At 48.4% G+C, this 10,332-nt stretch overlaps 1 protein-coding gene across 7 annotated transcripts in view; it reads right to left on the bottom strand.

Moving 5' to 3' along the window:
• Nucleotides 1–10,332, bottom strand: part of NOD2 (nucleotide binding oligomerization domain containing 2) — a 36,520-nt gene that overhangs the window by 25,572 nt on the left and 616 nt on the right. For 2 of the 7 annotated variants that reach the window (XM_061138477.1, XM_061138478.1), the window contains exons 1-2: nucleotides 3,839–5,438; nucleotides 1,323–1,428 (exon numbers count right to left, since the gene is read on the bottom strand). In XM_061138477.1, coding sequence (XP_060994460.1) covers nucleotides 1,323–1,428; nucleotides 3,839–4,486 — 754 coding nt within the window. In that variant the 5' untranslated portion in view covers nucleotides 4,487–5,438. Of the gene's footprint in view, nucleotides 1–1,322; nucleotides 1,429–3,838; nucleotides 5,439–5,498; nucleotides 9,011–10,332 lie in introns of those variants that run through there. The other 5 variants (XM_061138481.1, XM_061138482.1, XM_061138479.1 and 2 more) reach the window with 5 other exon arrangements.

Below are 10,332 nucleotides of genomic sequence, written 5' to 3'. Positions count from 1 at the left end.
CAATCATATTAAAATTCTCCAGGGGAAAAAATTTTAAAAACAAACACATGTCAATTGTCACCTTTGGGAATCTTGCACCATGGCACAGTCTTAACCATGCATGAACAGCCAACTGAGGTTGATGATACCAACAGCAAACATTAACCAAGGGCTAAGCAGGGTACCATGCTCGGAGCTGTGCATCCCCTATTGTGTACTGATGTCTGCGTTCTGTTCTCAGGTGAGAGGGTGCAGACCCTCTCACAGGCCAAACACAGGCCTCCAGGCATTCTTCCTTCAGGGGGCAGAGCCCAAGGTAATAAATCCATCTGTCAGCATCATGCACAAGTCACAGGGCCTTGATGGTAACGAGCTTTCCTGACGGTAATACGGGAATAAGACACAGGAGGCTTGCATCCTCTCTTTACAACCAATGAGCTCTTCTCCCAAGAAAAGTGGAAGTATAGGTGCAGATGGTCTAAAACCAGATCCATCCTCCCCTACCTTGTCACTCAACCTCCCTGCCCTAGTTTCCACATCTGCAAAGCGGAGGAAACAATACCTACTTCTCAGGGTTGTTGCCAAGGACAGACATCATAAATAAAGCACTTGGCAGGATGCCTGGGATGTTCAGGCTGTGCTATCCGAGCCTCTCCCATTCCTGAGTTGGGTCGGTGACCATGCAAGATGAGAGATATCGCATTACCTAAATCCATTTGGCTCCTAAGTTTCTGATGATGAGTAGCTAAACTGCAGAGATCAAGAGATACCAGCCATCAAAAAGTGTTTCTGTATCTTTCCAATACAAGTAACGAGAGAAGAGCCAGTAAGAAAGGCCAGTATTAGCTCTCAAGACAAGGCTGCTCCAGTGATCACTCTGCAGGGTAAAAAGAAATAAAAGCAAACCCTAACAGTACACACATTAATCCTCTCAACATCCCAATGAGACAGTCTTGTTGTTGTTATTGTTGTTTAGTCACTAAATCATGTCTAACTCTTTTGCAACCTCATAGACTGTAGCCCACCAGGCTCCTCTGTCCATGGGATTGCCCAGGCAAGAATACTAGAGTGGGTAGCCATTTCCTTCAGGAGATCTTCCCATCTCAGGGATTAAACCTCCATCTCCTGCATTGACAGGTGGATTCTTTACCACTGGGCCACCAGGGATGCCCCCAAACAGTGGTGATGTTACCCTTAAAATGAGACGCTGAGTCTTAGGGAGGTTTGCACAGCCAGTAAGTGAGATTCTAGCTGACAAGTCTCATGCTGATGTTTTTGCTCTTCACCATGAATCTGAAAGTCTTCCTTTCCCTTTCTGATAACTGAGAAGAATACATATATACCTTCAAAAGGCAGGGCCAATGGGACCGGTAATTCCTGAATACACTGTAGAAGAAAGGCAGCCAACCCATTCGCCTTCACTGTGGCGAGATCAAGGAGCCTTCTTGCCTGTGGGGAAAGCAAAAAGTCATTATTTATCCAGAAAGGCAAATGGAGAGGTGTGAGAATGTCTCTACCACCTATGGCAATGCCATGAGCCTCTCTCTTCCACCACAGTGAAAGGCCAGAAAAACATCTGTACAGTAAGATGCATTTAAAGAAGGCAGTGCAGTATCAGGTGGTGAAGTGAACACTTGAACACACAGCCAGTGTGGTTCCCTCTTAAGACTCATTGAAAGAATGAACAACTTAAAAAAAGAAAAAGACATAAATCTATAAACCTACAAGAATGGGAAAAATAATTCTTGGAAGACAGAAATCACTTGAATGAGTAGTGATTTCTTCGAGTCTCTGTAATCCCCACAGGGACTACAGCGCAAGGTACAATGGTAGGTTTCACGTGTAGTGATAGAGGACCACACATAGCTGTTCTAAGACACTTGAACGTAACTACTCTGAACACTTTAAAGCAGCCTTGAGCAGGCTTATTCCATCAGTCTCAATCAGCTTTTCCCAAACTCACTTGGACACCAAACACATACTTCAAAAACAGACAAAAATCAAAACTAAAAAGTCCCCTTGACATTTTGAGACCACACACATTCCTTCATTTAGAGCAGCCTCTAAATGATGGCTCCTCCATCATCTGAAACATTGCCCAAACATCATCAATGATTCTGCTCTTCAGAGATGCTATCAATAAATTACACACGAGAGCTTTCCAAAAGAAGCAAAAATTGATGTGAAATAATTTTTCAAGCAAATGTTTAAAATTCAAATGATAAAGCAGACAACACTGTAAATGAACTATACTCCAAAAAATCTTTTAAAATAACATTATTACAAAATAAAAAATGAAATAAACCCACTCCATCCTAACACTGCAATGTGTTCTAATTCATTCATCCATTCAATAATTCATTATTTCATCAACAAATATTTCTTGAGTGCCTACTATATACAAGGTTTTCAGCACAATAAGCTTTAAGACAGAAACTGGTACATAGTAGGCATCAAAATAGATTCATATAATTCTAATTAATTAGTTAATTCAATTCTAATTAATTAATTCAATTAATTAGTCTGACCCTCTCATTAACTACTGTGAGCTTTTTCTCACTTTTCTGAGACTCAATTTCCCAATCCATAAAGTGGGCTGTTAATGACTATTCCATCTGCATCACTCTTTGGGGGAAAACAAAACGAAGAGCTTCAGAAATACCCCAAAGACATTTTTCTGTTCTTGTGGAATGACATTTTCAGAGGCAGTTATCATAACCCCGAATGTTTATGATCTAATGTAATTTCATACAGAAATCCTATGTGGGCATTTAAACTACATAAGTACATAGTGTGTTGTATTAATTATTAAACACAGATTTAACTTAATAAATTTTTGTGATCTGTTGAGCTGTTAATTTAAAGCAGACAGCACTAAAAGTGAACAAGTACAGAATATCACCAGTGACAGAACTGATAGTAGCAAACAGTAAGCTAATGAGTACTTGGTGGTGGTTTAGTTGCTAAGTCATGTCCAACTCTTGTGACCCCATGGACTGTAGCCCGCCAGGCTCCTCTGCCCATGGGATTTCTCAGGCAAGAATCCTGAATACAAGAATACAGGAATACAAGAATTCCTTCTCCACAATGAGTGCTGACTATGTGCTAGGTATTGTTCTAAGAGTTATGTAGCTCACCTCATTGAATTCTCCCAAGACCTTACTGATGTTTCCCAGATGAGGAATCTGAGACAGGAGAGATTAAGGAAAGAGAGTTTCCAGAGAGAAATCTGAAGTCACAGGCCTTGAGCCTGCATCATCCTCACTTCAGAATCCAAGATGCTCGCCACCACATAACAGCATCTCGCATCAGAAGTGGCATGATCCCAAAAATTCACAGCAACTCTTACCTTCCCAGCTACCTTTATTTATTTATTTTTATTGATTAATTTTTGCCACACCATGCAACATGTGGGATCTTGGTTCTCTGAGCAAGGATCCAATCTGTGCACCTTTCAGTGGGAACGTGGAGTCTTAACCGCTGGACGGCCAGGAAAGTCTGCTGGCTCCCAGGTGGCACAGTGGTAAAGAATCCGTATGTTAGTGCAGGAGACAAAGGAGACATGAGTTCGATTCTTGGGTTGGGAAGATTCCCTGGAGAAGGAAATGGCAACCCGCTCCAGTATTCCTGCCTGCAAAATCCCACGGACGGAAGAGCCTGGTGGGCTACAGTCCATGGGGTCACAAGAGTCTGACAAGACTCAGCACACACACACAGAGGCATGCACACACACACACGCACCTTTAAAGGAGGAGGACTATGACCCACATCTCCCCACAGGCCTGATTTCACGACCTGGTCTCAATAACTAAGCACACTTTTCCTCTGAATCCTGATGAGCCAAGAGGGAAGTGCTTACCCGCTGGGTTGACGTGAAGATGGGCCGCCTGATTTCATCAGTTTCGTACTGGTTGATGAAACCCTGCTGCTGTGCCAGGCCCAGCACACCCTCCACGTGGCCGTAGAGTCTCCTGACGATGGCCGGTCGGTGACTCTGCAGGTCACGGGCTGGGTGGGGTGAGCAGGGGTCCCAGGAGCTGGGAAGCTCAGGGGGCTGGCTGTCGGCCCGGGCCTCCCGCACAGCTGCAGTCAGTTGCTCACAGCCCCAAGCACCCTTATTCCAGACGGTGTCCAGGAGGCGCCTGGCCAAGTGGGAGATGGGCTGGCCCACGAGGCTGAGCCCCTCGTAGTCCTCCCAGGAGAGGACTTCCCGGGAAAGCAGCTGGTCCAGAATGCTCTCAAAGCCCTCCAGGGACCCCGAGACCAGCAACTCCACCAGTTGGCTTCTCTGTGTCTGAAAAGCATCTTGTGCGCACATTTCACAATCTGGGAGGAGAATGAGGTCAGCACAGGGCTTCTCAGAAAGCAGGCGGAGGGTAGTGGAGAGGGCAAGTCTGCCCCACCCTGAGGCCAAGCCAGCCACGGCTGTACCCTCAGACACTACCAAGGCAAGCTCCCCATTGTACAGATGTGCAAACTGAGGCCCAGAGAAGGCAAACTGGCTCATGGTCTCACAGAGGGTCTGAAGCAGCCAGGAGTTAAATTAAGGCCCCTGGCTCCCATATCTATGCATCACCCCTGGTTTAACAAGTGTATGACTTCCCTGGTGGTTCAGTGGTTAAGAATCCGCCTGACAATGCAAGGGACACAGTTCGAACCCTGGTGCAGGAAGATTCCAAATGCTGCAGGGCAACTAAGCCTGTGTGCCACAATTACTGAGCCCGCACCATAGAGGCTGCATGCTGCAACTACTGAAGACCGTATTGCAACTACTGAAGACCGTGTGCCCTAAGTAAAGCCTGTGCTCTGCAACAAGAGAAGCCAGTGCCCTGACAAGCCCATGTGCTGCCATTACAGAATAGCCCCCACTCACTGCAACCAGAGAAACCCCACGGGCAGTAGTGAAGAATTTTTGGTGCTCTGCCAAAAGTAAATAAAATTTTTTTTAAAAAATCTTAAAAGGATTCCGTTAATATTGGGAGCAATGTCTCCTGAGGAATCAGGGAATCATTTCTCAACGAGAGGTCCCTTCTATGCTGGTTGCATTCACACTACCATAGCTCTCTCTTCAATAATGGCTAGTGTTTATTAATTAACCACATATAACGTGTCAGGTACCATCCTAAGCGCTTTTGATTAACCCTCCCAACCACTCTGAATTTGGTACTAGGATCAGCCCCACTTTACAGATGAAGAAACTGAGTCACAGAGAAGCTTGGTGACTTGCATAAGGGTTGAAAGCTAGACGAGGTAGAGTGAGGATCTGAACCCAAGCAGAGCAACTCCAGAAGGCATGACTTTCATTCCCTTGTATTTGGGTTCCCTACAGAAGCCCAAGCCCAGACCTGTGTACATAACCCACGGCAACCACCAGGGGCAGACCCAGAACACTGCTGTAAAGATGCCAACCCCGGTGAAGTGAAACTCGTGGTACATTTCAAAGCCTATGGATGCACCAACTCCAGTCTACTGCTCCCCTCCCCAAATGCCCAGGCCCTCCCCTCCCCACCACCACACACCGTGTGCTGTCACCTCTGTCAACGGCTTCCTCTGGGCTCAGCCTTCAGACTCTGGGTCCTGGGAATCTGCGGGAAGCGATCTCACAGAGTTCCAAGCTCTGGCAGGGTCCCCATGTGGCAGAGAAAATCTCTCAGCAGGTTCCCTTCTGTGATGGTCACGGAGCCCAGGGATGTGGGCTGGTGCAGTGCCCACAGAAAGTGAAACTGAAAGGACGTAGGCATAGGAACCGAAGAGGAACTCCAGCGTCTGTCTACAAAACAGGGACCTTCCAGGAGACTCAAAGGAGCAGATGCCAAGGGGCTTGGAAAGTCTGCCTTTTCCCTATTGGTTCTTTATGTGCCCAACTCCCTTCTTGGCCCAAGCGGAAGCCTGGGTTTTACTCATCCTGGCATCTCTAAGCCTGGCATGGAGCTGGGCCACGGGGAAGTACAGTGGGAATGTTCATGAATCAAAAACCCACTGAGGGAAGGGGTGGGGCTGGAACATTCTGTACCCGTCCTCATATGCCAGCCAAAGGAAGGGAAAGGAGAGATCTCGGCTCAGAATCCTGCCAACATGTAGGCTGGAATTCCTGTGCTGGCCAGACGAGGAAACTGAGGCAGCCAGGTGGCCCACGTGTCTGGCAGCCTCAGGAGCTGTGACTCCCCAGTGCGGAGGCCACTCTAAACCAGAAATGAACACAGTTCTCTCCGGCCAAGCAGGCCTCCTCCCAGCGCCCAGTGCCAAGCAGAGGCATCCAGAGGGCAAAAGTGGGGAGCGGGAAGAGGAGAGAACAAGATGGGGTAGGACAAGCTCTGGGCTTGACACTGGAGTGGTTCTCGGCTGTGAAAACACCAGCTCCATCACCACGCCTGCCCAGGTCCTCCGGAAACAGCCCAGAAATGGGGTCAGCACTTCACCTCGGACCCAGTGCCTAGAAGACACATGTGCAGTCCGGAATTAAAGAAGCTGAAGAGTTCAGATGAGATAGGACATTGCCTGCCCCTCTCAACCAGAGGAGGCCTAAGGACGAATAGCAGCTCTTTCCTCTGCATCGGGAGAATCTGGATCACTCAACCCCCAACCCCCAAAGATCATTAGGCTTAGAGTGCATGCTCAGTCACTTCAATCATGTCCCACTCTTTGTGACCCTATAGATTGTAGCCCTCCAGGCTCCTCAGTCCATGGCTTAGAGTAGGCATGGCCAAGTCCTCTGCAGGTGGGCCTTAAGTGGCACAGGATTAGCAGGTCTTGATTTGTCCATAGACTCCATGTCTTTCCTGGGGAAACCCCCTACAAGATGGGCAGAGGCCAGAGTTGGCTAAGCAGATGTGAAGAATTACGTAATTCTCAGCAGTTCCGGCACAAAGCCTTCAGCCTCCGCCATGCCCTGCACAGAGAGACTCCACCAAGCCTAATGATCTTCGACACACCCACAAATACGCTCAACCCACAAGAGGACGAGCTACAGCTAAGCCGGGGCCCTCCGCAAGCACTCCAAGTCTGGGTCAGCCAACAGATGCTTGAGGCACGCATATCAGACTTGTGAGGTCAGGGTACCCGGAGAAGGAGGCAGGCCATAGCCAGAAGGTTTGGCAGTCTATCCTCCCACCAAGAGCTGGAAAGCCCCATCTCTGTCCTAGCCTTCTTCCAGAAACCTCAGAGCTGGGAGAATCTCCAAGAATCAATCTTGCCAGCACTCTGTGTCTAAGAAGGCATTGTCCTTTCTCATCCTAAACATCCAGGGCAAAAGACCTGGCCCATTGCTGTCTTCACTAACCAGTACAGGAGGTTCCTCATCATGTCTAACCACAGTTTTTCCTGCTTCAGTTTAAACTGTGAACGATAGAAAACAGATGTCCTCTCAACACCTATTTCATAAAAACTGTCCCTAAAATCCTACCTCTTGCCCCTTTATTCCCTGCCCAGACTTCCCTTCTTCAGACTAAATCAATCAGCCTCTCTCCATTACCTCTTCTTCTCCACTTCAATTACTGCAACTTTGAGGTCATTATAGTCTTTTCTCGAGGAAGGTACGGTCTCTGCAAAGAAAGGGGCCCTTCCTTGCTGAAACAGAGGGTCAAATGGAAGGGGCAACCCACATGGGGCCTCCTCTTATCCTCAAGCCGAGGGCAAGCCCTGACCCCTCTTTCCTTCCTGAGACACAGCCAGTCTGGTTTCTCTGGAGCCCTGAGCCATTTGATTTGACTAAGTGCTGAAATCTCAGCCTGCTGGACAGCTGCAGATAGGAAAGAGAGGGAGGCCCCAGAAGTTCAACTTCTGAGCTATCCAGCTCTCATCAGGGGCCACGCCTCCCCTGGGACACTGGACCTATGGCCCCCTCACTTACTGCAGCATGCCCCATTCTTGTCCCCTTCACCAAGCTTCTCACCAGGAGAGCTGTTCTCAGCAGCACATTCACATAGTGTAATTTCTCCACCTAACCCCGTTTCTCTGCACCCCTCTTCACAGCAGGACTCCTGAGCTGCTGTCTGTACCGCTCTCCTCAAGTTCTCCCCTCCTGTCCCCTTTGGCCTCCAGCTGCTTTTGCCATGGTCACCGGTGACCTCCAGGTTGCTGGATTCTCAACGGTCAAATGCTGGCTCTGCCAAAGGCATTCGTCATCATCACTCCCTCTCTTCTCCCTCAAGCATCTTCTGTGTTCCCTCCAGAAAACCCCCACTCTCTGATTTCTCCTCCCATCTCATTGGCTGTTCTTTTTTCTCCTTGGCTAATTCCTGAAGCTGTGAGCCAAAGAACTCCCTGGTGGGACCTTTTTTCTCTGAATGACTCTCTCCCTAAGTGAGCTTGTGGCTTTAAATACCAGGTATCTGGTGATGATGCTCTAAATTTCATTTCCAGCTCCCCACTAAGTTTTTCCAGCTGCCTTATGGTATGTCCAATGGGCATCTCAAACTTCACAAGCACAGAACCAAACTCCAGATCTTCCCCCTAAACAGGTCCCATTTCAGTCTATGAAAAAGAAAAGAAAGTGTTAGTCACTCAGTCGTGTCTGACTGACTCTTTGCGACCCCATGAACTATAGCCTGCCAGGCTCCTCTGTCCATGGAATTCTCCAGGTAAGGATACTGGAGTAGGTAGCCATTCCCTTCTCCAGGGGATCTTCCTGACCCAGGGATTTAACCTGGGTCTCCAGTATTGTGTTTCCAGGGAAACCCTATTTCAGTCTATGCTCAGCCCCCAAATCTTCCAGCCACCTTAGACTCCTCCTTTCTCTCAAATTCCAAATTCTATTGTCCCCTACCTTCAAATATATCCCAAATCTGAAAATCTGATATTTTTCAAAACTTTTCTGCCATGGGTACAAGCCCCCCATGGTCTCTCCCCAGAATGATAACAGTGGTCCCCTCAGTGGTCTCCCTACCTTTCTGCATTCACCTCTCTACAGCCTCTCTCCTGCCCACAGCCAGATGAACCTGCTAATCCCTAAGTCAGAGCAAGTGATGCTCTGCACAAAGACCTCCAGTGGTTCCCAGTGTACTCACAGTGAAAACCAAAACCCTCAAGGCGGCCTTCAAGACCCCACCCTACGTAAGGATCCCCACCTCCCCACCCCTTACCTCTCTGCATTCATTTCCTACTCACTTCACTGGCTCCTCACCTACCCTGTTCCAGCCACACTGACCTTGTTCCTAGAACAAGCCAGACCTGCTTCCACCTGTCATACCTCTGCCCCAGAGCCTTTGCATATGCTCTTCCTTCTGTGGGCACATGTCCTTTCCCCCAGTTATTCACATAGCTTCCCCCTCACCTCCTGTAAAGCTTTGCTCAGTTGTCACTCTCTCAGAGAGGCCCTCCCTGACTAAGCTGTATAAAACCACAATGCATGTGTGCTAAGTCGCGTCCGACTCTTTGCAATACTATGGGCTGTCGCCTGCCAGCTCCTCTGTCCATGGGATTCTCCAGACAAGAATACTGGAGTGGGTTGCTGTGCCCTCCTCCAGGGGATCTTCCTGGAGACCCACGTCTCCTGCATTGGCAGGTAAGTTCTTTACCACTGGCCCCATACCTCATTCCTCTTGCCTGCTTTCTTTCTCTCTATGGCACTTCTTACTACCTGACATGTCATGTATTTCCATGTCATGTACATGTCATGTATTGACTGCTGTCCAACTCCTTTCCAGAAAATGAACCCCATGAGGGCAGGGAATTTTATCTGATGTTTTCTTTGCTGTACCACCAGTGTCTCATCCAGTGAACTGATCAAGACTGTGTGAACGAATAAAAAAAAATGGATTTCCTCTGCATGGTTCTAGGAGGCAGAAGTAGAGCCAAGGGGTGGAATCTGCAAGCCACAGATTTCTGACTAAATGAAGCCAGAACTACAGGACGCTAAACAGCGTTTCATAAGTAATGAGCTCCTCAACACTGAACATATGTAGTGGAGGGATCGTGCACTGGGTGGGAGGTTAGCAGGCTAGATGGGGTCCCTTCCAGCATCAGATCTCAGAATGCTGACTGGTGAAGGAATCTGAGTAACCAGTCAACTTAGGAGCAGAGTGATTAGGAGAGTGAAGCAACAGGAATGTCACTCTGGTCTTCACCAATGGGGTCTTCTCCCCTCTATGGAACAAGGACCCTGTGCCCAGAGAACAGCCTGTGGGTAGATGAAGCCCACCACTGGGAGAAGCCCAAGAGCTCAAAAAAGAGGGAGAGAAGCAAGAACAGATTGGGAGCCAAGGGTTCAGCTGGGGGAGCCCTCCTGGAGGAGATGGAAGAGGCGTTTGAGTTTGTTGCAAAGCAAGGAGGACCAGATGGCTGTTCCTCAACGGGAGAAAACAAGAGGATGAACAGCACAAAAGATGTGGCGCTGGCAGGCCCTGGTGTGGGTGG

Source organism: Dama dama, chromosome 4, assembly GCF_033118175.1.
Source record: "Dama dama isolate Ldn47 chromosome 4, ASM3311817v1, whole genome shotgun sequence".
Lineage (NCBI taxonomy): Eukaryota > Metazoa > Chordata > Mammalia > Artiodactyla > Cervidae > Dama > Dama dama.
This window is presented reverse-complemented; position numbering and strand designations above follow the sequence as displayed.